Here is a 27530-nt window from a genome sequence, read left to right as displayed (position 1 = left end):
TAACTAATTATCATTAGAATATGAATAGCTTTTTATTGCTTTAGTCTCCTGACTTGTTCCTTGTGTAATGTATACATTCTCAGTTTCTATGCTATAGTCATGGGTTGTCTGCCAGGAAATCCATGTTGTAGTCACTATGTCCAAAGAATAGATAATATTCTGCTGTTTTGTGTGTGTGTTGGGGGAGGAATATTCTACTATTGTGTGTGAGAGAGAGAAAGAAAGTTCCCAGAGCTCCTTGAGATGACAAGACAGGCCAGTTTTATGAAAACTTCTAAAATGACTTTATCTGGAAAATCATTCTGATCATTTTGTGAACCATTTAGACAGACTCAGACAAAACAAATCGAGTGAGTTTTCATCTACACAAGCTCTTCAACAATATCATATGATATATTCTATAGTAAATATTAAATATATTTACTATAGAAACATCCTTTCCTGGTCCCTTATATTTCCTGTTTTTCCATGACCTTGGAAACCACGTAAAAGTAAAAATTAAGCTTGACTAAATATAATTTGACAACAACCATCTTGATAAGCCTTTATACCTGTAGTCCAACACGAATCTTCTTTGTAAGCGCTCCCTGGGGAAAGGCAGCCTTCACCATGGGAACCGCCTCACTACTCAGGACTCCGCCCTCAGGTCCCATGTGATCACTTTCTTGCTTGATGCGTGACACCACCGCAAAGTACTGTGGGAAATCTTTTGTGATGATGCGGCAGATACGTTTTTTCTCCAGCTCTGCTAGACTGTCCATCTCTGTAATCACATATGAAATCACAAATCAACAAAATCATGAGAATTAAATGAAAGCTCCCCGTGAGGTAGTTTTAGTTATGTCATCAGCTGTTTGTACATTACCCTCATCCATGCCATTGAGGATTGAAGTGAGCTCTGTTACTTTGCAGTCATAATGATGTTCTTTCCAGGTCTCTCCATTATCGCTGCGTAGGACGATCAGCTCTCTCTCCTTTCCCCGCATAGAGCCGAAATGAGGAATTTCTACTATCACAGGCCTGAAAATGAAGTGAAGACAATAAAGGGGTGAACAGATAGTGGAAGTCCAATGCATTCACTAAAACCAAGCATTCAAAACCGGACAGCAAGATGGAAATCAGAACTAATTTAAAGAGAATTTAAGTGAAGAAGAGAATTTAAGATGGAAGCCCTTATATTACTCAGTCTGAATTAAGTCCCCTTAGAGATTATGTTTTTCATGATTTATCTGCTTTTACTGTGAAACTACAGATATTTTGAGCCACCTCAGAGGAACTCTTACCCCAAAAACTGTGCACCGGATGGCCCCATCTCCACCAGTCTGCTCACAAGACCCTCCCCCTCCACCATAGGGGGTGGGTACGCCAGGCGGTGGCGCTTTGCTAGACGGCAGGTGATTCGTGTTGGTGCTGGACACTTCCTGGGTGGAACGATTATGCGCATACCATCATGACGACTTCCTCTCATCGACCCACCCCGAGCGTCCACCATGAAACTCACAAGGAACCTGTAAGAAGAGAATGAAGGAATAATGAAAGAGAGAGAGGGAAGGAAATTAAGAAAGAAAGAGGGACACCACGCTAAAACCACTACACAGACACGAACGAGTGAGAGACGATTCCCATGCTTTGATCACTGTACACCCAACACACGTGGTGGGGGAAGAGAGAGAGCGAGAGAGAAGGCAAAGGTCTAAGCAGAAACAGAAAAGAAGGAGAAACAGTAAGCGAGAACAGACCATTACAGCAAGAGAGATAGAGACAGGAAAAACAATTAAAAAGAGTGACAGTGCTTCGAGCTGTTAAACCTGGCAGCATTTAATCCCTCATTCAACAGCAGCAGAGACACTTAGAAGAAACACAAGGGACTCCTTGAATATTGACTTACCAAAATATTACCACAGTCACTGTACTCATGACTCGGAGTCAAATGCTATCCCGTTTACTGCCAAGATCAATTGTTTCGAAGCAGTGATCAGTGATCAACAGTGTGACCAGAAGCACCTCCACAGGTGGACAGAAAACCCAAAACACCCATTATCTGTTAATGTGAACTGAATGCAATTGTGTGTTTGTCACATGCACATGAGACCCTAACACTGGATGTGGGCTGGGTAGTGCAGCAAAAATGCTAAATTGTGACATTTTTCAGCCTACTGATGATATAAAATATTCCGCTCAAGATTTTGAGATCGGTAAGATTTTGTGTTTTTGAAGTCTCTTATGTTCACCAAGGCTGCATTTATTTGATCAAAAGTACAGTAAAAATAGAAATATTGTGAAATATTATTACAATTTAAAATAACGATTTTGTATTTTGATATTTTATAAAATGTAATTAAATTTGTTTATTTTAAAAATGTAATTCTTGAGATGGCAAAACTGAATTTTCAGCAGCCATCATTATGCCAGTTTTCAGAGTCACATGATCCTTCAGAGATTTTTCTAATATGCTGATTTGGTGCTCAAGAAACATTTCTTATTATCATCAATGTTAAAAACAGCTTTGCTGCTTAATATTTGAGTGAAAACTGTGGTACATTAATTTTTAAGATTCGTTGAGAAATACACATTTATTTGAAATTGAATTTTTTGTAACAAGTCTTTACTGTTATTTTTGACCAATTTAATTCATCCTTGGTGTCAAGTATTTAAAAACATTCTTGAAAGAGTTGAAAAGCTTTTGTACAGTATTGTACTCTGATACATTTGCTCTAAAATGGCTTGAAAGTATGTTTTTGTTGTCCGAGGAACCATTTTCAGTTTTCACCAAACATCCAGTGATTCCAACTAAAACTGTTTAATGTAGGAACTAAAACGGTAAAGTCAATGATGAAGGCATGTTTTTCAGATTATTTTCAATAAATAAATAACTAAAAATCTAATGGAAGAATGATATTTAATTATTTCCTTTTATATGGGTCAACATAACAACAAATAGTAAAACAAACTGCTAACATATCTATAATAAATATATATTTAAGATACGAGATATGTCACCTCAAGAATTCCAGGAACAATATTGAGTGATGACGTAAGGACACTATAAACGCTCTCACACTCACAAGACAAGAACAATGTCTAATGGTGTGGACTAACCGTGTCACCATCATTGTGAAATTCAGAATTAGTATTTTAAATCATCAGCAAAATTATCACAAATACACTGTTACATTTCAATATATAGCCCATTCCTAGTGAAAAAAAAAATGATGCAGCTTTAACAGGTGATTTCACACTGAGAAGTGAAGAACATGACAAAAACCTCCCTTTCATCACTAATTTTCTAATGTGCTGATGGTGGTAGTACTAGTGTGTGTAATGAGTGATCTGCAATTTATTTTAGAAATGTGCTGAAGTTGCTGATCTCTGAATGCATGTGAGGTCCATTTTCCACAGACCGGCTATTCACACACCCAGTGTGGAGGAGCGCTCACACAGATGAGGAGATAAAACAGGGAATAAAACACCGGAGAACAGGAAAGCGATAAAGAGTGAAAGAATACAGGAGAGAACAGATGAAAAATATAGAGAAAAGAAAGGACAGAAAGCTATAGAAATAGTGATGTCACCGGACTCAGTTTTCACCTGGAGTCATACTGAGGAAGCGGGGAGGAAGGGCTGCAAAAGGAAAATTAACAAAAAGAAAAAAAGAACAGAAAGCAGGAGGTAAACATAAACAGCATTTATTATTACAGTTGTTGTCATGGTAAAACAGCTGACATACAAGTAAGCAAATCAAAAATCAAAAATCAGATCTTATGTGCAATGCAGAAGAAAGTGTGTGCGTGGGGGGGAACCTAAAGGAAAACAAAATGTGCTTTATGCGAACAACTCAATGAAGTCAATGAAAAGCTTTTTGCATGCTTGCCCAAAACAGCATCATGTTTGCAGATTGGTTGGGTTAAATCATCTTCCACCAATCATAAATGGTATCATTATAATACACTAATGAAATGCTCAGTCCCCCCTCTTAGAAGAAATAGGTGGTTAAAAGTAGGGAGTCAAGTTTTAGCATCGGAATGAATGGACAGAATTGCCACTACTGGAAAAGACTACACCTTTAAACTCTCATAAATAAAATAAAATTCTACTGTGAAATAAGGGGGGTTGAGCACTGCCATTCAAAAGTTATAGGTCAGTAAGAAAGTTTTTTTTTTTTTTTACAAATTAAAACTTTGATTTAAATTGATTAAATGTGACAAAAACATTTATAATGTCACAAAATATTTCAATTTCAAATAAATGTTGTTCTTTTGAATTTTCGATACATAAAAAAACCCTGAAAAAATATGTATTATGGTTTCCACAAAAAATATTAAGCAGCACAAGGATAATACTTTTGAACAGTAGTGTATAATAAACATCATATTTAATCAAAATATAATAATGTCGTGGCTACTAATGTGTTTGCATCCTTTAAAATCATGTTAAACAATCTAAACACAAAAACGTATTCTTACCCAGAGTGCACAGGACTGCACGCAGTGTTGTGTGAGTGGTCTACTGTGTCAGGGGTCCAACTGTACCGCCGCATACACTCATTGTTGTATTCACGAGTCACTGCGAGGTGCTGTAAATACATCCAAACATAATGATATGGGGTCAGGAAAGTTGCTTACCCCCTTTTAAAAGATGTGTGCAGGTTGTTAAAAAAAACATGTTACATTCAGAAATGATATGATAAAATAAAATTATGATATATATATTTTTTTATTTGATGACCCGGTTATCTAAAGATCTCCTGAGATGCCTTGTAAAACCACTGCCAAGATATGAAGTTAAGAAAACAATATGTCTTCGGAAACACCGCATTGATGCATCTGGATGAAACATGGCCTCAAACAGGACACTCAATAAGAAAAAATCAAAAAACACAATGAGTGAAAGACCATGAAATAAACACTGACAGGGCTGCATATGGGGGTGGAGCTTATATTTATAAGCAAACAATAACACACAAATACCAATGAGCGGCTAAATGAGAGAAAACGAGTGTGTTCGGATTTTTGGGTAATGAAAGAATGGAAAAAATGGAGAGTGATGACTAACATGGTCACGATCAAGAACCTGTACCTTATTCTGAGGGTCCACCATGTAGGAAATATCTTTAAATACACTCTGAAGCTTTAAAAGAAAAACACACATACAGGCATGTTTACGCTACTTGCTGTAAAGGAGGAAAGGGTGATCTTTGCTCTGACAAACAAAAAGAGAGGAAATAAGAAATTACAAAGTCTTTCTCTAATGTTGTTTAAAACCTAGTGATCTGTCTACCTAATCGAACCTAAATTGAACACTTGAATGATGCCCAAAAAGCTGTCAAGGCAAGCAGCTCAATCACTTTTGGAAGACAGCCTCTGACACTGAAGGAAAAATAAAAACAGTTTAGTATGCAGTATCGCACTCTCTCTCTTGCACTCTCAAGGAACTCTCAAGGCTGTATGAATACTAAACCTCACAACTATTATGCTCAGTTAAGGCAAATGGTTGTCATATTTGATATGCTTAAGTGAATCCAATTCAAATTTTAATCAAACAAATTCAGTGGACAGTGGACTAATAACTATATCTCTGCATTCTTAAGGAAATTAATTTTTCAAGAGTCTGGTGTGAACATTTGCTCCTGAAAATGGAAAGAGCAACCGAACTCTGAACAGGAAAACACATCATGGAAAAGCTTGACAGAGTCCAAGTGTGACTATCCATCTCTCTCCTTCTCCCTCTCTTTATCTTTCTGCCAGCGTCTGTTTATGGATAGATTGAGGTCAAGCATTTTGATTATTAGACTGAAAGTCTTTCGAGTTTATTAAAAGGCACATTTGGAAATGAGAATGTGACACTGGACAAAAGAGAAGGTTGTGTTTGTATCCGTGTGGATGGGGACCGGGCTTTCGCAAACCCCATGGGACCCAACACAAATATTCCAGGACATTTTGCTGTGTTGTGGAAAGTCCTGAGGAAGAATGCCAGACAATAAATGAAATAAAAAATAAAGCTTTAAATTAAGTGTCTGTAACTACTATGTAATAACATTTAAAGGGGACATATCATGCTAAATCCACTGTTTTTAGCCCTTAAATGCATTTTGTTGTATATTTGGAGTGTTTAGAAGTACAGAAGAGTTGAAATTATTCTCTTCAGGTGCTTCGTTGATATCTTTATATTCTGTTTTGGCCTTATTTTTCAACCTGTTTCGATTTTTCTGTTATCTATGACGTTTTGTGAACTATTACGTCACAGTATTTGCAGCGGAACTGCCAAATAAGGACATTGACTTCCAGCCCAACACTTCGAGCAATCCGCCATTTTTATTTCTCGCTGCAATTTTGTAGTCCAAGCTAAAAGATGCAGAAGTTACGAGAGGGTAAGTCAAAATGTTCGGTTGTTGGATGTAGTAACCCACATGCTTCATTACACCATCTAATGTAGATGAACTGCCGCGCTTGTGACGGCGCATGTTTAACTGAAAGAACGAGCAGAGAGAGAGAGACCCGGTCGCGCGCACGCACGCACTCTCTCTCTCTTCGGAGCCAGGCGAAAGTGTAAACAAGACACCGTCTCCAAACTAGACGCTGTCTTGCTCTCTCTCCCTCGCACATATTAATCAAAATAAATCGACATGGTGGTAAAAGGTCGGAAGACCAAAGTTTCATGTGTAAATACAGTTACACACCATTGCGATACATCCATATGAAGACGTTGTTCTGCAGGTTCGTCGTCTTCATTTTCATCTCGCTCCGGCTCCGACTCTGGCTCAAACATGTAAGGCTGGCTGGACAAGTCTCCCGTTGTTGACATTTTGTTAATAATGTGTGAATAAAAAGTTTCTTTGCCGCTAGATAATCGTATCTCTGCTATCAAACTACAAAAATGGCCGAACGGGGTGGAGTTGAACCGAGTGTCACCTCTGCAACCTGGAGAGAGGGCGGGGTATGAAGTGTCTCAATTGTATTTAAAGAGACCGCACCAAAACGAGTTGCTCTCAGACGCACATCAGAAAAGGGGTAAAAAAGGGGCCCGTGGAGCTATAATAATGAGGAATTCAAACCCAAGCATTGCAGTTCCGCTTTATATAGACTACAAATGTATGATTTATATGTAAAAAGGAACGATTTAAAAGCATGATATGTCTCCTTTAAATTAAGCATTAGACACAATGCATTTATTGTTGTTACATGATTGTACTTTTATTTATTTTTTAAATACATGCATGCAATTACAGCTGTAATTAATTTCTGTAATTACATCTATATTTACACTGTTGACCCTTCCCTTACACCTTAACACACCCTTAAACCTACCCATACCACCAAACTTGTCCTAACCTTACCTGTATCCCACATCAATAACAGTGTTTTGCAATACAACAAAAACAATAAGTTAACTGTACCTAACAATTTTTTATGCAAATACATAGTTGTTAAAACACACAATATAAAGTGTGAAAGTGCATAAAGCAAACCTTATTTTTTTGATGCTGTATATAATTTCTAGTGGTGACCAGTCAGTGTTGATGTAGATCAAGTGTGATATCTCAAAGCGGTGCAGTGGCACACAAACATAGCACACAAATTTGAGGTAAAATACATTTTGAATATATTTTCCCAGTATTGAATGAATTCATTATATTTAAAATAAATTATAAACAGGGTTGTTATTGTTAACTAAACCTAAAAGTAAGACTTTTAGTTTATTACTATTAGTTATAAATTAGGGCTGTCATTAACAATTATTTTGGTAATCGAGTGATAGGTCGATTATTTTGACGATTAATTGAGTAATCTGGCATTTTTTTGTGGTAATAAAAATAGATCTAAGCAAAGACCTAAGCCTTTAAAATGACTTAAAATACATATATAATAACAATGAGGTAATAATATTTGGTTCAAATGAAGTATCAAATGCAAATAATCAGATGGTTTATAGAACAACACTGATAAAATACATAATATACATAATATAAACAATCATCTAATGTACATTATGTATTATAACAAATGCCTGCAGAGGGTGCCAACGGCCAGGTATTGTTACACTTTACAGCAGATTAAATCCTTGTTTAATATTGGCCAAACAACATTTAATTCAAATGTTTGCTTAACCTTTAATAATTGGCCACTGCTTTACTAAAGAAATGCTAAAGCCACTTTTCTCGAACAGCGAATGTTTTCTATAAGAATAATATGTGGACATCCAAACATGCAAACTCAGAGAAATGGTTTAAACTTATAATTTGAAATCACGATAATCAAGATATTTAGAAACATATTCTCCTGTGTTGGTGAAGGTTTACAAATGATTTCCCTTACAAATCAGATAAAATGGCGCACATTGCATTCCCAGATGAACGTTACGCAGCCCAAACTCACAGCATATGCAGAGATGGAGTTTGAAAGGCTCCATGCATATAAATGATAACAATTCACGTGGAGCAGCATTTAGTGTGAACGGAGCCGCTCTGAGACGCACGAAACCTCATTTTATCCCTCAGGGCATATATTTATTTAATTGAATCGCAGCCTTTGTGAATTCACAATAGCACTGCGCTATGGTTTGGTTTTACGGTAATACATTGTGCAGGTATAATAATGCGAGTTCATGGATTCTCGTCCGTGGAATGGGCCACTTTGCATTCACTTCGGTATTTTGACACGGGTAAAGAAAAAACGAATTAAAATTACAACTGAAATAAATAAAAAATTTATTTAAAATACAGAAATAGAAATATTTTTAATAGTAATAAAAGTGATCAAAGCACATAATTAACTGGCTAAAATGAAAATGAAAATATAAAAATAAAAGCTAATTCAAAATATTAATAAATAGCAAAGTAGTATAAAATATAATACAACACTGTTTATAAATATGAATTTTTTTTTTTTACTTCATCTTTGATGTATTCATCATATTCTAAGCATTATAGGATTGCCTTTCCTACTATGGATGATGCTACCTTAGTATTTGGCAAAAAGAACTTACTACTTCTTACTACTTTCTGGAAGTATGACACAGAGTATAACAATACTGAATGAGAGTGAGAGAGATAAAGAGAGTAGGGATTCTCACCGTGTCTTTGGTAGGCGCCAGCATCTCTTCAATCATCATACTGTCTCGAGCGAAGGAGCTTCTGTTCAGAGTGTTGGACCTGTCTGAACTGAAGGAGCGCAGACTGGAGTGTGTAAGAAGTTCACATATGTACACACGCACAAGCAGATACACACAAACATAAAGCAAAAGACACAAACAGGGACGAACAAACATAAACACAAAACAAAAACACAAAAGTTACAACATGCAACATCCAGGGAGAACAAAAGCAAACCCCCTTCAGAGAAGAGAGGAGAGAAAGGGATGTCTGATGGACAGAGAGGAGGAAGTAAGAAGAAAACCGATATGGGCAGACATGTAGAAGAGAAGTTGAATGGGCAACAGGGATGCTTATAATTAACTGGTTTACCCTTCATCGGAATTTTAACCGATTAATACTATCAGTTAAAATCAGTTATCAGTTTAAAAAGTAATTTAAGTAATTTTTCAAGATATTAAAAAAAAAATTACACACACACACGCGCATTTTTTTTATAAGTCCGTGTATAAGATGCATTTTATTATTACATTCAAAAATAATCTAAAATACCGGTAAATAAAGCAAAATGTTTACAAACATTATAAACACTATAAATATAACTATAGGCTATTTAGTTCCCCTCACTCCACAACAAATCCTTTCAATTTAATGGTATTTAGAACAGAACAAGAATGAAAAATATAAGTAGCTATGTAAACGTCAAGCTAAAACTAATTCATTTAAAGCATAACTGAAACCGAAACCAGCGTTGGGTTCTCGTCGCCTCCCTCTCTCATTCAGCATGAATCCAAATGTTTCCATATTCACAATGTATTTGGATGCTAAAGCAATGTTTAGAATGTAAAATAGGCTATGTACTTCACTCAAACAATATTGACATAAAACATCATCATTCACATATATATATATATGTGAATGATGATTTTGTAAATTCAATTTTAATTTTGTAAAAATTACAATTAAAAAAAGTGCTTGGCATAAGATCACATTGGAGCGATTCTACTACGGACTATTTAAATTGAGCAGTGTAACTTTTTATGTTTGGTTGACTATTTTTTGGCTGCGATGTCAAGTTAGTAATGTAATAACTGATATGTATAGTCTTCAGTCACATGATCCTTCAGAAATAATTTCAAACAGTTGTGGCTGCTTAATATTTTTGTAGAAATTGTAATATTTTCAGGTAATATTTGATGAATAGATGAATCTCTTTCTAAAAACTCTTACTGACCATAAGCTTTTGAACTGTAGTGTATATTTAAATTAACAGCTTTGTATGCTAGTGCTAGTTAAATTTAACCTGATGTGTTTTGAAAAAAAAAAAAAAAAAAAAATCCACTAAGAGCAGTTATAGCAAGCACCACTAATAATAAACTGACAATTTGAGCTAATTTCAAATGTACGACTGCATGAGCCTGTGTGCACCCTTCTGCAGTGCTCTTAGAAATGCCTGGATCTCTGCAGGACAACAGTCTTGGGTTGGTTGTACAGTGTGTGTATGAGAGATTGAAAATTCTGCAGCAATCAGCAGGATTTAAAGGTACAGCACTGTAGCGCACACAGCAGAACTGTGCACGAGGGTGTGTTTACGGAAGAAACGGTGTTGGTTTGTGCGCTAGTCTTTGGATGAATGGGTTTACAACCGTCTTTCTGTGTCCTCTCGCACATCAGTTTCATTCGTCCTGATCGGCATTGTTTTTATGGTTCTATAGCATTACAGCAGGTGAATCCATGTTCTCTGCAGTACACACTCTCTCATTTCCCTCCTCTGCATTACCTTATCTCTTTTTCTTTTCGTACTTCATCATTTTCCTCCTTTACTATGCACTTCTTCTCTCTGTCTAATTATCTCGTTCTGAACAGAGACAGTATTTTAAAAGAAGGCTGTACTATGGTTTTGTGTGCATTGCATGTGAAACAGCATGCAAAGAAATGAATGAATATTTGTTCTCTTTTCCTAACAGGCTTAGCTATGTTATAATCATATGCCTCCTATCTAATGTTCTGCGATCAATGTGCAAATATGTCTGCTTGGAATAACTATTCTCTCTATGCTTCTCTATCAAAAGCACACTAGAGATTATAACCAAACATGCTTAGAACACCATATCTACTCTTAATTTTGCAATAAAATTGACCTGTGATCAATGTTGTGAGTAATGGCCAATTAAATGTGACATTGCAATTGCTGACTGATCAGCTTGAAGCTTTTGTCCCTGGATGTTACATAGAGCATCACAACTGAAACAACAGCAAAACACAACATATATAAACACAGTCCATGCCACACTGAACAAAAACTCAAAGCAACCAAAATATAATAGTTAGCACACTAATCATTAATATTTCAGACATCAATAACATTTAAAACAATATTTCACAACACACAACTACTGCCCGCTTTTCCTTTTATTGAAACACTCCTCACATCTTTTCAATTTATAATCCGCCTTCAAAAGTGTTGGATGGCTTTTGTGTAACCGGTAAGAAGCAGGTTTGGCTTCGGAGCCAAAAAGAACAAATCAAACGTCAACACAAGAGGAGTTCAGAGACCAGAACTACATTTGAAATGCATGAATTTGTTTTCTCAAGCCGAGGAGCTCAGGCCTCAGTGTATGAAAGGGATGAGACTCCATAGAAACGCACTGCACCAGATGACATGGTGGAGCGAGGCATGATGGGAGTTGTAGTACGGATGAAAAGGGGCAGTGACAGAAACGACAGCTACAGAGAGAGAAGGCGAAAGGCACAGAGAAAGAAAGGCAGAGAGTAAGACATCACTCTTACCTTATCCTGGGGCTAGAGAGAGTGAGAGAAGCGAAGAAAGAGAAAAGAGTAAAATGTACTGGACGTGGCAGAAGCAGTGAGAGTTAAGCATGGCACTGAGGCTCTGCCACAGCATGTGTTGTGCTTCTAGACGGGACTGGCTGTGTGTTTGGCAAAAATGAGCAACATTAGTAGCCCTATCTAAGAGCAAACAATGCCAGGCTGATGTTAACAAAACAAAAGAGGCAGAATATGAAACTGTAGAGTAGAATATCATTAAGAAACATCAAACAATCCAAATAGCAATAAGCATTTCTAAAGCAAGTAAAACTAATTTTCAGACATGAAACAGTATGTCTTACCTTGGCTAAGCAGCTGGGATACTGAGTATTTTGCAAATTACGTACTTATAGCAATAATCTATACAGCTAATTTGACTCACATTTGACTATTTAATACCTCTTGTGTCAATATCCAAATACAGCAAACCATAGAGCTAATTCTTCCCTCTGAGCTACACAAGTTCTGAGCACAAAATTGAAATGATCAATTCAATCAATCCATCATAACTAAAGGTGATAACTGGAGACTGAAGGTCTGTGTCCATCACATCACACCCTCACGTTCACACAAAAAGAGTCACGCACTTTCCAGGCTTTGTCACTCAGTGTTCTCTTCCCCGTGATGACGTCATTGTTTTCAGTCATTTATTCCACGTCCTCGAATGCTATGACAATTGGCACACAAAGGCCAGCCAATCAGAGCTAAATGTCCCGTGCAACAACAGAAAATTAGGCTCCATTGTGCCACATAATGCTTGCATGACAGGACTGGTACCTTTCCATCCTAGTGTCCCCATTTATCTCACCTACACTCATCATCCTTCTGCAACGACAACCAGATCCTGACGAGATGACCTCTTAAATGACGGGATGGGCACAAAACACCACAAATGTGTGTCATCTGCACTAAACCTTTCTGAGAAACTAAGCTAGTTAGATTTTATATAAGGTACTGAAAAACATTTTTCAAAATTTGTACCTTTAGGCATACAACATCATGTGTTTTTTTTCTAAAATGTGTAATATCTGATCAGACTTGGTGCTTACAAGGACATCATCCTTGTTATCTTGTTATGCTAACATCCTTGTTAGCATAAATAGACCATATAAATACCAAACCAACTTAGGAGATGCAACAAAACACAACATGGCTCAATGCATTAGGTTGTTCAGGCCACATAAATACTGTAAACTGTGCGTTAAAATTTAAAGTGTTGATGGACACAACATGTAATGTGACCATGTTTAGAGGGATAGACGGGGGAAAAAAGGGAAATTAAATTAAAGGGAAAAATGAAAATTATCCTATAATTTACATAAAATGACAAATGATTAATCAAGCCATTCTAGATCCTATGACTATCTTCTTTCAGACAAACACAATCGGATATATATTTGGATGTTTCAAGCTTTATAATGGGAGTGAATGGGGGGTGAGATTTTGAAGCCCAAAAAAATGCACCCATCCATCTTAAAAGTAATCCATATGTCTCCAGGGGGTTAATAAAGGCCTTCTAAAGTAAAGCGATGTGTTTGTGTAAAAAAAATATAGCTATAATAATTAGCTCCTGGCAGATGAACCTAAGCATACTGCGCATGTCGACTTGCGTCACAAGACTAAAGGTCCTTGCACACCAAGTCCAAAATTTGCATACGAAATTTTCGCACGTTAAAAAATAAATACGACCTCACATTATGTCAATCACGCTTACACACTGCCTCCGAAACTTTCGTCCATTATAAAAAAAATGGATGGGGTTCGATTTTCTTCATTTTTCGCATCTGTAGCAAGCATTTAGAATGGTGATTTGACAATTCAGAGCCACCAAATGACGAATACGAAAAAACGCATGCGAAAATTTTGGCCTCAGTGTGCAAGGACCTTAACCCTGACGTGATGTAGGCCTATGACGTAAGATGTAGGAGTATCGTAAGCTTAGATGCCTCTTGTGGTTTAAACAAATAGGCTCCTCTTCTCTTATATTCAAATTCTCTGACATTTCTCGTTTTAGGCTTCTAATTCGTGACTGGTGTTTTGTTTTGCTCTATCCTCTGCATTTCCGCGTTCGTCATTGTGTCATGCGTCAGGTAAGGGGTTACTCTTCCACCGCAAATGACTGCATATGGCCGTCTGCCGGAAGCTAGTTATTACAGCTAATTCAGTTTTAAACATGGATATTTTACTTACAAAAACCCATCGCTTCACTTCAGAAGGCCTTTATTAACCCCCTGGAGCCACATGGATTATTTTAATTGATGGATGGATGCATTTTTTTGGGCTTCAAAATCTCACCCCCATTCACTGCCATCCTAAAGCTTGGAAGAACCAGGATATTTATATGTCTTCGTTTGTGTTCGTCGGAAAGAAGATAGTCATATACACCTTGGATGGCTTGAGGGTGAGTAAATAATAATAATTTTCATTTTTGGGTGACCTAGGCTATACCTTTATACCTAAGTATCCAATATGTGTACTTTCTTAAAGCTGAAATAGAACCTGCAGTCATAATCCTCTATACAAATCTATTTACACTGTATATCTCCAATCAATCTTACAAAGTTTTTGCTGTGAATTATACTAATGTGTCTGGTTTTACAAAAACTGGAAACTCTACTGTCTTCAGTTTTCATGTTTGATAAAATCACAGTTTGCAACCATGAATTATTATTACTGTTAAAAATACAAAAGTTTCCCAGCAGAACATGCAACAATTTTGCCTAAAGTGGAATAACTGTATGATATTACCTCTTTAAAAATATGAAATACTGTAAAGATTAATGTCTGCACTAAAAGTACAACAGGTGTTTTTCTGCTACTATTTACATAACAATTTCTCATAATTTTATCCTGTCATCTAAAAACACTAGTGTCATGCACACTTTAACTTGAATGGCACATGGTGAGTTGAATTTGTGTAGTGGGAACAGTTTCCTGAGAACCAGAATATCCCAGTGTTTTTATTATTTCCAGTAAACAACAGGATATGAAGACTGACAGCTCTGAATGCAGAGTGAATCTGGCCAAGATTAGGCTTTCTCTCTTTCCTGATGTTTACCTGATGTCTTTTTGTTCTTGAAGCATTTTACTAATGCAGACTGAAAGTCAATTCACAATGTCCTGTCATTAAAACAAAACGACCACAGCCTGGACTTGGTGTTTTAGTTTGCTTTCTTACTAGCACTCCGTTTACATGCCTTTTAAGACTGTAATGCTTTTAGAGAAGTCCAGCTGAACACTATTCCCTTGTCTAACTCCACATCCTAAATCTATCCACATCATCCTTCATCCAAACATCTACACCTTCCATAACTTGCAGCACCATGTAGGCTATTTTTGCCACTCATGGAGAACCAGTGAATAGTTAACAAACAGCTTCATGAAAAAGCAAGCATCCATATAAAGTATAATTACATTTACGCATTTGACAGACGCTTTTATCCAAAGCCACTTACATTGCATTTCAAGGTACACATTTTACATTCTTATCAGTTCATATACAGTATGTAAGTGCTGTTACCTGGCAGAGCGGGCTCCGATACTGAAACCCATGTACCCCTCCTGCGGCAGGGAGTCATCCCCCAACTCCCTCAGGTCCTGTGGCCGAAGATACTTCTCAGTCTCGCCAGTCATCGCATCTTCACCTGCAGGGATGAGACGGGCCTAAGGTGAGCTCACTTGAAGGTGAACGAGTAAGGTGACCTACCAGCAGCTGCGACAATCAGCTCCCCTTCGTTCTTCTAATTAAATAAAACCCAAAGCGACTTACAGTTCAATTATTGCCAAGACAGTCTGACTAGAACAATCTGAGTTTAAGTGTCGTGCTCGAATGCACAATGGTACTAATTTGTGGATCTTCTCTTGTGGTGTAAATCTACCAGACCACACAGTCTTCTTGTGTCATGCAAACATCCAGCTCGCAGCTTCTAGATTATTAATCTGTCACATAACACCTGGGTGTTTTTCTGTCCCCGCTGTGAATAACAAAAGCTTAGTTGGCAATATTTCACTAACACATAGAGGAAACAGTTATTGCTGCATCAGGACACCACTGCGTCTCCTGCTATAAAGCACATTTCCATCACACCCCCAAGAGTTTCTTAAACCTGATGAAGAACAGCTAAAACCAGGCTATGCTGGTTTGCAGGTCTCTCACACTCAGCATGGTCTGTTTGCTGGTTTTAGGGGTTTGGAGCCAGCTGGGATCTAGCTAAAATAAGGTAAGACTAGCAAATCACCTTAGCCTGGCAGCTTTTAGTGGTTTGTTTTCAGCAGGGAAAATATAGAAATATGGCAATAAAAAAAATATAGATCAAATTAAGTTTAATAGTTTAGTTTTACATTATATGATTTATGATAGTCCGTAAAAAAAACCTTTTAACCGACCTAAGATGGTTTGCTTAAGTTTGGACCTAATTGACCCAAGTTTGTTTGTATAGTTTAATAACAGATTCAATTGTAACGGTTTTTGTAACCGTCGAAATTAACAAAGCTGTTATATTAAAAACCACTTGCAAAAAACAAACAAATAGTCACTATGCCAATGACAAAACAAGCAACGGCTGCGTCTCTCAAAACCTCGTTAGCTGCTAACTAGACATCATCATCATAACATTCAACGCCGTCTAGGCAGATAGCTCTCGTGGTTTTCAGGGTGTCGTTATTTTACAAAATTAGGGCGCCTATGATGTACAAAATGAGATCTAGGTAGGCAATGTTCTCAAGGTTTTGAGGCACAGCCAACATTATTATCATAAACGCGACTTTTGCTTGTCCTCTTCTCTCTCTCTCTCTGCGTGCTGCAGCCCCTCCCCTCCCGCTTCAGAACTCCTCTGTTTCCCTAACCGGCTCGCTAATTCCTTTCTACTCCGGTACCGAATTAAAGACTTAATGACAACGAACACTCATGACAAAGACTAATAGATGACCCTGTCTAGAAATAGAAGACACGGCATTTGACGTCATTCTGAGTTTTAAAAGTGTAACGTTACATCTGAATAACATATCCGAGCAGTGTCCAGCCGGTGAACACAGTATGCAGCAGAGCCCCAAAACACCGCAGTATTCTGACACAACGACTCACATAAAAGCGCTGCCATATCCCACTCCGATACTGATATATCCGGTATTAGCGTATTCCCCCGATATTTCGTTAAGTTCTCAATGAAGTCTGTATCCTCTGAGAAAATAACTAATGGTGAGGTTGGTCTATTCCGGTTGATCATGTGAGAGTCGGTCGTCCCGAGTCGACCAGAACTCTCGTGGCTGGATTTGCGAGATTTACATCCGTTCATTCGCCCGGTAGAAGTTAAATCACAAGGCAGCCTGGGTCAAGTGAAGGAGGATCTACCAAAGCTGCACTCTCACATGTCAGGGGAGCTCTGCTCTTTTTCCAGCCTCCCGCGTGAGCGCAAGCACACACGCGCGCACACACACTGAACACGCGCGCAGGAGCAGGTCCGGTGTGTGTGTGTGTGTGTGTGTGCTGCTGAAGATTTTGCAGGTCTAGCAGCAAGTACAAGGTGGTAACAAGACACCAAGTACTGTCAACATAGTTCTCTCAGGAGAATGAAGGGAGGGAGACAGTGCAAGCGCTTCTCTAATGTGTGTGTGTGTGTGTGTGTGTGTGTGTGTGTGTGCTGGTTTGGCTACTTCCAAATGGGTCAAATATAAAATAAAATAAAAATCCTCACAAATACAGAATGTTGAAAACTAACTTCTGGATATCTGAAATGGTCCTCGCTGTTTGAGATGCTCATATCTCAATCATTTTAAGCTTTAAAGTATTGTAGGTATTATTGATAAACCCTAATTTGGGGGCTTCAGACTGAAATCCACCCCAGAATCTTACAAAGTTAACAGGTCTGTTCCAGTGTTATTATTAACTAATACACCAACTATTAAAAACTGTTTATTAAAAATATAAAAATTATTTTAAAAACTGAAATACTGCTGAAATATGTTTAAACGTTAATACAGTTTAAATGCTAATACAAGTCTGTGTGGTAAAGTTTTATCAGCTAATGTCAATAGGTCTCTCAGGCACACATTCAGAGTCACTGTAGAACATTCTACTCATTACAAAGTGATAAAGAACATTACATAACTAAGGAAGTTCACTCTTCTCGCAAGTATATACTGTACAGTTATACACACAAGATCTCATTTTAATCGTGTGTATTTTGCTGTATTTGGCACAGTGCTCTTTGTTGTGTGTGGGAGAGATCAGGCTTTGCTTAAATACATGAAATGTCCCCATAATGACAATTAAACTGACCTACACTGTGATAAAATGATTATTTAATTTGTTTAATGAAGGGATTAAATACATGGTTCAACACAGCCCTGGAAAATATCAGGGAATTCAAAAGGTGTGATTTCTAGGCCTGGATCCTCATGTATATACAATTTTAAAACATAATAAAAAATAAAATAATGTATAGTCATTATAAATGTTATATTTATGAAAAAATAATGTTATTTAAAAAACTTTTTTTATTGTATGACAAAAAGCGGTTTTATTAATTTCATAATTAAAGAAAATAGAAAAGTATCTCTATAAAATAAAACTATTTTAAATGACCCTATCCAGTCATCACAAATAACTGGAAAAGTCATGGCAATTAAATTAAATAAAAAATCCTAAATAGTAATATTTTAAAACAACAAAAACTAATAAAAAGGACATAAATTGATTAAAAATGAACTTAAAATTAAAATGAAAACAAAAATTAAGGCTAATTCAAAATATGAATAAAAACTATAATAGCATTTAAATAATACCAAAATAACTGGTTAGAAAGTAAATGTAATCATCTTAATTCAAATCTAGAAATGCAAAAAGGTTTCTGTAAGGAAGGTTATTAGCGTAAAATAAAAGCAATAGATGTCATTAGTCAGACAGGTGTGTGTTACAAAATAAGATTGGAGATCAAAAGTGGAGTGGTCATTGCTTCTGACAGACATGAGGCATGCCTGCACCGCTCAATACACAGACAACTAACAGGATAGCCTATAGATATATTATAGGCGTCTGCTGCTAACACACGCACACACACATGCACTAATGCACATACTGCTCAGACAGCAGTTTCAACACTAGACGTCTGCATTTTACTGCTTTATTATATTTATATTCTAAGATTGTCTCTCTCTCTCAGGTAGAGGGGTGACACCTGTGGGTCCAGTCAGTGTCACCTGCGGGATTCTAAGTGTATCTGCTGACACACATGGTAACCGTACACCCTTATCTCTCTGTGTAACCATGGAGAGGGGTGCAGAGAGGGACATTATGCTCATGAATATTTCAGCGTTGAACCAGGAGACAAGAGAGAGAGAGAGTTTGGCATCATAGTCAACACATGGAGTGTTTTCTTCTCCTCCTGATTCACTGCACGTCAGCTTCACTGCATCCCAGGCAACTGTATGAGTCACATACAGGCTTGTGTGGGCATGTTATTGTGTTTCTATGTGTGAGCATTTGTAAATATGTGTTTAAAGTCACGAAGGGGGAAAAAACTGTGTGTGTAAAGTTAGCATTCACAGGAAATCACAGCAATCACACTCGTGGTTATGTGCATACAGACTCAAGAAAACAGACACAGTGCACTGCAAAGCCAGACGAGAGGAACGCATCAAAGCCGAGGGAGTGTGTGCGTGAAGCGAGGGATGATTAAAAAAGGGAGAAAAAACAGAACTGCAAAAGCGTGTACCTTCTTCCCCATCAGTCTGGGCTTCATGATCTTTCACAGCTGTCAAACATACAGTGCACAGCAATAGGTTAAACATACACGCTCGCACACACACACAACACACACACACACACACACACACACACACACACACACAGATTAATGAAGGCATATAGTGTTAGCCCAGTGAACATGGTGCAAGCTAGAGGGGAAACTGTCAAAATAACTAAATTTGAATATACCACTGGATGCAAGAACAGTTTAAATGATAATTCAATAAAAAAGTGTGCATATGGTCACAGGTAAAGAGCTATTTTCAGCATTATAAACCTACTGTATATAGTTAGCAAAGAAAGAGTGAAACAGTGTGTGTGTGTGTGTGTGTACCTACTTAACTATTTTGGGGACAAATCTGTACCCAAAAGTGATCAAAACCTGACAAAATCTCCAAAAACCTCCCTAGGGACGTCCTCATTTGTAAATCTGGTTTAAAAATAAAGTAATTAAAGTTTTTTTTTTAAATGTAAAAATGCAGAAGGTTTTGTGAGATGGGTAGGTTTAGGGGTAGGGTTAGTGAAAGGGGATAGAATATACAGTTTGTACAATATAAAAACCATTACGTCTATGGAGTGTCCCCATTTAGATAGCTAAGTAAACGTGTGTGTGTGTGTGTGTGTGTGTGTGTGTGTGTGTGTGTGTGTGTGTGTGTGTGTGTGTGTGTGTGTGTGTGTGTGTGTGTGTTTAGATCAGTACTAGTTCAGCTGTACCTTCATCATCAGACATGTCAAGGAACTCATTCATGGTCTCCGGGACATTGATCTTGTGTTTCTCAGTTACAGGCTGGGCAAAAATGGAAAACATGCAAAATACAACAAAAGTTAGAGGTACTTCCATAAGAATAAATAGTATAAAGTAGCAAATTATATTGGTAATATGACATAATATGACAACTTTAAAAAAATCACTGACAAACTATCAATGTAAAAAAAAAAAATATATATATATATATATATATATATATATATATATATATATATATATATATATATTCATGTTATGGCCGATAACCAATAAATTGCAGATTAAATAAAAAATATAACAGTACAATTATTTAAAAAAATTTAAATTTAAATTTTTCGGCAAAGGTAATCTAAATGTAAAAATAGAAGAAATGAGTCAGAATGATTAAATATCCAATATAGATCGAAAAATTAAATATTCTAATTGAAGTGTAATAAAAAAAAAAAAATGAAAAATTTAAATTAAATTACTCAGACACTATGCTCAAAAGTGATTTGCATGATGCAGTTGGTTGGTGTGCATATGACAGAATGCAAATGCGAATTGAATAAAAAAACAATTGCCGAGTATTCTAAGTTTATTGTGGACATTGTTGCTGCAGTGGAGGATGTTGAGGGAAGTGGAAGGGGTGGTCAGGAGACAGATAGTGAGTATGTTACCGTGGCAGTGAGGTTTTCATCCGTAACTCCTCTCAGTGTGTCCACTACGGAGATGTACCCAAGTCGCCGAGCAATGGAGAGAGCCGTGTTCCCATTCTGCCACACACACAAACACACAAAACATTACTGTATACTATATTATCTGTAAATTAGGCATTTCTTATCATAATATGTAACATGCTTAATGTGAGTAAAGGAGAGAGAAGTGAAAGGTACACTACTCTGTAAGATTATTTCATATTTTTGAAAGAAGTCTCACCAAGGCTGCATTTATTTGATCAAAAATACAGTAAAAACAGTAATAGTGTGAAGTATTATTACAGTTGAAATAAATGTTTTCTAATTGAATATGTTTTAAAATGTAATTATAATATGCTAATTTGGTGCTCAAGAAACATTTCTTATAAATATCATTGTTGAAAATTATATATCTGAAAATCTGAGTGAAACAGCTTCTCGAACAAGAAAAATGTAGTCTGTAAAAATCAGACTGGATTTTGTCTGATTTTGTCCATCGGGAACTGATTTGATCATTGGATTGTTGTGGTTTGCTATTGATTCTTGTGACAGGTTGTCTCGCGCTCACGCCAGTAAACACGTCATCAGAGAAGAGGAGAGATATCGTTGCAAGAGGGAGGGGAAGTTACTTTAATTAAAGATTAGAGGGCACATAAATTGTCGATTTTGATTTCATGCTTACTTTGATATTTTTGTGTAAACCGCAATGCATTTTTTCAGGATTATTTGAAGAATAGAAAGTTCAAAAGAACAGCATTTATTTAAAATAGTTTTTTTAAACAATGTAAAAGTCTTTACTGTCACTTTTGATCAATTTAATTCATTCTTGTTGAATAAAGTATGATTTTTTTTTAAATGCCTCAGTACTCACCAGTGTGAGCTCATTGGGTGAAGCTCCATACTGAAGCAGCATATTAATGATGTGGGTGTGGCCTTGCTGTGCTGCCTGGTGAAGAGGTGTGTAACCGTTCTATGCACAGAACGACAGCGAGAGTCAGTTTACATGCAAAACAAGATAACCTATCTTTCGACAAGCTACAAACCGACTCACTTTTGTTTTAGCATTAGGCCTGGCCTGATTCTCTAACAGGAAGTTAGCCATCTTCATGTTGCCATAGTGACACGCCACATGCAATGGGGTGTAACCACTCTATTAGGAGAATAAGAAGGACAAGTGAATATCAGACACTGATACAGACACGCAGCAGTTGACAATGAACCTCTGAATGAATCAGTCTGCTTGTGCTGGTTTTGTAATTATGGAAACGCCACAAGTTCTGACCCCTGACCTTTGTTTGGCCATCAATTTCTGCTCCATGGTTCAACAGCACTTCAGCAACGCCTGCCCTGTCATCCTGCGCAGCCATGTGCAACGGCGTGAGACCGTTCTGTTTTACAAACACACAGAGTGAGTCAAACTACTTTTAATCTCCAAAATTGTGCTCTGTGTGTGTATATGCGAGTGTAAGTACGTTTACCTTATTGCCCATATTAACATTTGCATATTTGGTGAGCAGCAGGGAAACAATGTCCACACTGCCCTCCTGTGCTGCCAGGTGGAGGGGGCTGATGCCCTGCCGGGTCACTGTGTTACACTCCGCCCCATATTCCAGCAACGTTGTACCAATCTCCAATTTATTCTTCTTAGCTGCAATGTGGAGAGGTGTGTAGCCATTCTAGAGAGAGAGAGAAATAAGATGCAAAGATCCAGTCATTTTTTTAGTACTTTTCTTGATTACACAAACCAAGCAGAGACTGCAAGAAGACTGTAAGAAGTAACCAAGCACTTCATTCCTCTCCAAATTCCCAACCTGTTATCATGGAGATGATTACATTAACATCACTCAAGGTACATCAACTCTGGGAAAAAGCAAGCCATGAAATCTAGAACTGCAAAAATCATATACTTAATCTGCATTTTTGTCTTGTTTTTCATAAAAATATCTAAAAATGCTAAAAACAAGATCAGTTTACATACGATTTTTTTCCTCCTTGAGTAAAATATGAGATACGTAGGAGGAAAAGCATTATATTTCAATGCTTTTATGTTTCCTTTCACCCGAGAAACTTTGTATTCACTCACAAAAGTTTTGTTCCCCCAAGAATCTTTGTGCTTAATCCCAAAAGTTTTGTGTTCCTCTGAGAAAATGTGTTAAAAAATGAACACAAAAGCATTGAAATAGATTTTTTCCTCCCATCTCATTTTTTTCCAATCGCCTTGTCCCTTTAGGCACTCCGAACAAACAAAATTTAGATTTGAATAATTAACAAATTAACATATTATCTGACAACAAACCTTTATATCTTACACAATCTTTTACTGTTAATCTTTTACTAAAATTATCCTGTATTACTGTTTTAGATATGTTTACTAAAACACAAAATAAAAATAATGAGAAAGAAAATGATTTCTGCAGAGCTCAATGTGAGAATATGGCCTGTTTAACAACTCTTCCATGCAGTTTGAGTGAGTTTAGTTTATTTTGCTTAAAGTTAATCAGATTTTATGCAATTTAACAAAATTTACAGCCTTCATGACATCCTTGTGATTTGAACATGGCAGGAAATTCACAAACAGCACGTAGTAACTCTTCAGATGTGATTTGGTATGTAGGGTCAGTAATAGCTTTGGTAAACAGCATGGAAGGGTTAATCCAGCAACCCAATCTCATACCTTCGCTGCAGATTGAGGAGATGCTCCCTGGTCCAGCAGTAACAGAGCCACTCTCTGATTATCATAGTGAGCAGCCACATGCAGCGGTGTTAACCCAGTCTACAATATACACACAGACCCCAGCACGACCACAAGCACCCACGCCAGCATGCAACACACATACACACAAACATTGGACGCATGCATGCATGTCAGCACATACAGTACATAGGTGCACACACACGCACGCACGCACGCACGCACGCACACACACACACACACACACACACACACACACACACACACACACACACACACACACACACACACACACACACACACACCATGTTAAGGTTAAGAGGGAAGAAATCCCAGCAAACCACATTAAGATTATGGAGGACCAAACCAGCAGAAATTAAAAATAAATAAATATATAACATGTATAATATATAACATGCATTAAAAAAAAAATGACTTAAGACAACTATAATTCATTTTTATTTATTCGTGAATTTATTTTTATATTACTTTTTCTTTCTTTATTTTTTATTCTTTTTAACTTTTATTTATTCTTTCATTTATTCTTTTCATTTATTTATGCATTATTTTATTTTTATATCTATTTATTCCCACAAGTATTTACATTTATTTATTTATCTGTGCGCAACATGTAAATGAGGGAAGCTTGCGTAGCTCCAGTGCATCATTGGTTGAGAGCTCGCGTATGAAGCGTTAGAAGATCTTAAGCGATTTCGGAGTTTGCGACGGGATGTGGCAGATCAACTGGAGAGTTGTAAGTTATTTTAACGGGTTTGCATTACGTCTAATTATTTTGTAGTGACCACGGTTTTCCATAAATAGAAATACGAAGCTGAAGCCAATTTTCCTATTATTATATTATTACTATATATCTATTTATAATTTCTGCAGGTTTGGGCCTCCATATTAAGCAAGCGGCAATGAGCTGACACGTAATATGAAGTTAAAAAAAACCTTCCACAGGATGGGTGTGTCTTTCCTTAACACAGTTTAAGCTTCTATGTGATATTTCTGTATATCTGTATACTATTGTTGTACGTATTAAGAAGCTTAATCTTTGTTCAGGAAACCAGACCTTCATGACAGCACAACTGACGTAATGACTCGTCAGCTCTATGAGTCTCTCAATAAATCTAGTTATGTGGAAGACAGTTATACTTTGTAGTTCAAGAATAATAAGAGGAACCATTTGGAGGAAGGTTGACAAAGACAAATGAAGGTCCTGTCCCAAATGACGCCCTCTGTCCTTGTGGTTTAAGGCGTCATTGGTTTGGCTGGTTACTGTGGCCCAGTTAGCCCCTGCTGGTAGATGTTGTAACTACACCATCTGGCTACAAAAAGCAGGTTTCTCCATTGAAGGCCATTCAGAAGTAGCCAAGTATTCTGACCAATTGTTTTTTTGCAAGAAACATTTCAAATGTAAATATTTCATTATATTTATATTATTATTAATATAATATTATATTTTACCAGTGCCTAAATTTTGGGCTTTTATAGACTTTGCCAAGCTCAAGTGAAGTCCACATCAAGTGAACATTTGGGGTAAGACCAAGCTGTATTATGAAATGCACAAGGCTACTCATATAAATGTTGCATCACTATACAAATGTGCAATGATGTATGCATATGTTCACCAACCTTGCCTGCTGCATCTGGTGCAGCTTTCTTCTGCAGTAGAAGATTGGCAACTTCCAACTGCCCATACTTTGCAGCCACATGCAGGGGAGTGAATCCTTTCTGTGGATGTATATATGGGCATGAAAGAGAACAAAAAACAGTGAAAAGGATTCTCATGACAGAGTCAGCTTGAATCATCTGATCAGTCTCAGATGTTTGAACCCCACTGTGTGTGGGCATACAGCACAAACACACACACACACACACACACACACACACACACACACACACACACACACACACACACACACACACACACACACACACACACACACACACACACACCTTAGTTGCTGCAGAGAGGGAGGTTCCCTGCTCCAGCAAGAGAGCTGCTATCTCCTGATGGCCCTCGCGGGCGGCGAGGTGGAGAGGGGTGTAGCCGGAGGTGGTGGCAGCATTGGGAAGTGCCCCCTTCTGAAGCAACTGCTGCACAATATCCAACTTTCCCAGACGACTAGCTATATGCAGGGCTGTTTGGTCATCCTAGAAATTGTCGTTATGGAAATAGAGAGTGGGAGAGAGAGATGAGATGAGAGGCAAAACTGCAAAGCACATTTATCATCTGTCATGTTCTAATCATGTATGTGACTTCAAATTTCAAATTTGAGCTTGTGTGTGTGTGTGTGTGTGTGTGTGTGTGTGTGTGTGTGTGTGTGTGTGTGTGTGTGTGTGTGTGTGTGTGTGTGTGTCTCACCTTGGCTTTGATGTCCACTTTAGCACCATTCTGTAGCAGGTAGCTGACAACATCAGCCTGGCCGGCCCTTGCTGCCATGTGCAGTGCTGTTTCACCTCTCTACAATACAACATTTGTGTCCAGAACATTGGATGAAGTGCATGTGATTTGCAAGCTTTAATATATTAATTAAAAACTTATTATATAACAATATTATTCATGTTATGGAGTACTTTTAATGCAAACAAATTCAAAGGAGTGTATGAATTTTATTATTCAGTATGCCAGTATAGCCAATTATAAAAATTCTACTAAAATATATATTTAAAAAAAAAAATTGCTATCAACCAAAACTTTTCCATGATTACATTTTGTATTGATCTTCTCATTCAGATAAATCACACACACATATATACATATAAATATATATATATATATTATTATACTGTACATATATTTTTTATCTAAAAATATCCACCTCAAAACAGAAAAGAGGAAGTGAAATCATATGAGTCTTTGCTAAACCATTTTTCATGCTTGACAAGATTAATCAAATATAACGTCCACCCCATCACATAAAATATGATATACATTTTTTAATAACTATTTTTTTGTATTAATTTAGATTGAGATGGCAAAATGCAATATACTAACACACAAAGTTGTGTGTATGATAGAATGTTTAAAGTGATAGACATACATATTTAAAAAATCACCTTTATAAAATCACAGAATATATGTCTGTGAGTGACTCTATACAAAAAGAGGAAACGTACCACGTTGGTGGTGTTGGGTGAGGCTCCGTGATGTGTGAGCTGTTTCACTATGTTCTCATGACCCATGAACGCAGCAACGTGGATAGGCGTCAACCCCGACTACAAACAATACAAATAAAAATATGAAATATGAAAACTTTACTATAATACTGCTTTTGCCATTACATTTTAGAAACATATCTAAAACTATGAACATTAAACTCAATTCAAAACTAGACAATACATTTCAAGTGCTTTTATGGCACTATATCATATCACATACGTTTTTGATGAAAGTTCAATCATCATATCTCTCTCTTACCTCAGTGACTGCCTGCATTGATGCTCCATGTTTCAGCAGCAGTTCCATCACCTTTACTCTGTTCTTCTTACAGGCAATATGAAGAGGTGTGAAACCGTTCTGTTGATGTGAACACAAACATGTTAAGCTTGACTGAGACAAAACCCACAAAAACCTCCCTTCGGTTGAATGGACCCATGGCATTCAATAATAAAGCTTTGTGATCTTGTTCATTTTATTTATTTTAAACCTCAAATCAAGTTATTTCTCAGGTTTAGATTTATTTTTAAACTGTCATCAGAATGTCTCAGTATTACTATGGCAACACGCACAACTGTGTATTGTG

General features: G+C 37.0%; 1 protein-coding gene across 1 annotated transcript in view; it reads right to left on the bottom strand.

Annotated features, from left to right (window-relative positions):
• Positions 1-27530, bottom strand: part of ank3a (ankyrin 3a) — a gene marked incomplete at its 5' end in the record, with an annotated part of 110832 nt that overhangs the window by 28965 nt on the left and 54337 nt on the right. Inside the window, 22 exons of the mRNA XM_081394120.1 lie at positions 552-763; positions 866-1020; positions 1284-1508; positions 3589-3621; positions 4464-4573; positions 5077-5127; positions 9070-9172; positions 11879-11890; positions 15438-15561; positions 19630-19668; positions 20376-20448; positions 21069-21164; positions 21958-22056; positions 22138-22236; positions 22376-22474; positions 22565-22762; positions 23761-23859; positions 25417-25515; positions 25741-25938; positions 26150-26248; positions 26905-27003; positions 27206-27304. Coding sequence (XP_081250246.1) covers positions 552-763; positions 866-1020; positions 1284-1508; positions 3589-3621; positions 4464-4573; positions 5077-5127; positions 9070-9172; positions 11879-11890; positions 15438-15561; positions 19630-19668; positions 20376-20448; positions 21069-21164; positions 21958-22056; positions 22138-22236; positions 22376-22474; positions 22565-22762; positions 23761-23859; positions 25417-25515; positions 25741-25938; positions 26150-26248; positions 26905-27003; positions 27206-27304 — 2421 coding nt within the window. The remainder of the gene's footprint in view (positions 1-551; positions 764-865; positions 1021-1283; positions 1509-3588; positions 3622-4463; positions 4574-5076; positions 5128-9069; positions 9173-11878; positions 11891-15437; positions 15562-19629; positions 19669-20375; positions 20449-21068; positions 21165-21957; positions 22057-22137; positions 22237-22375; positions 22475-22564; positions 22763-23760; positions 23860-25416; positions 25516-25740; positions 25939-26149; positions 26249-26904; positions 27004-27205; positions 27305-27530) is intronic.

The sequence above is a fragment of the Scardinius erythrophthalmus genome (genome assembly GCF_964197995.2).
Source record: "Scardinius erythrophthalmus genome assembly, chromosome: 19".
NCBI lineage: Eukaryota > Metazoa > Chordata > Actinopteri > Cypriniformes > Leuciscidae > Scardinius > Scardinius erythrophthalmus.
Note: the sequence above shows the minus strand (reverse complement) of the source record. Positions and strands in the feature narration are given on the sequence as shown.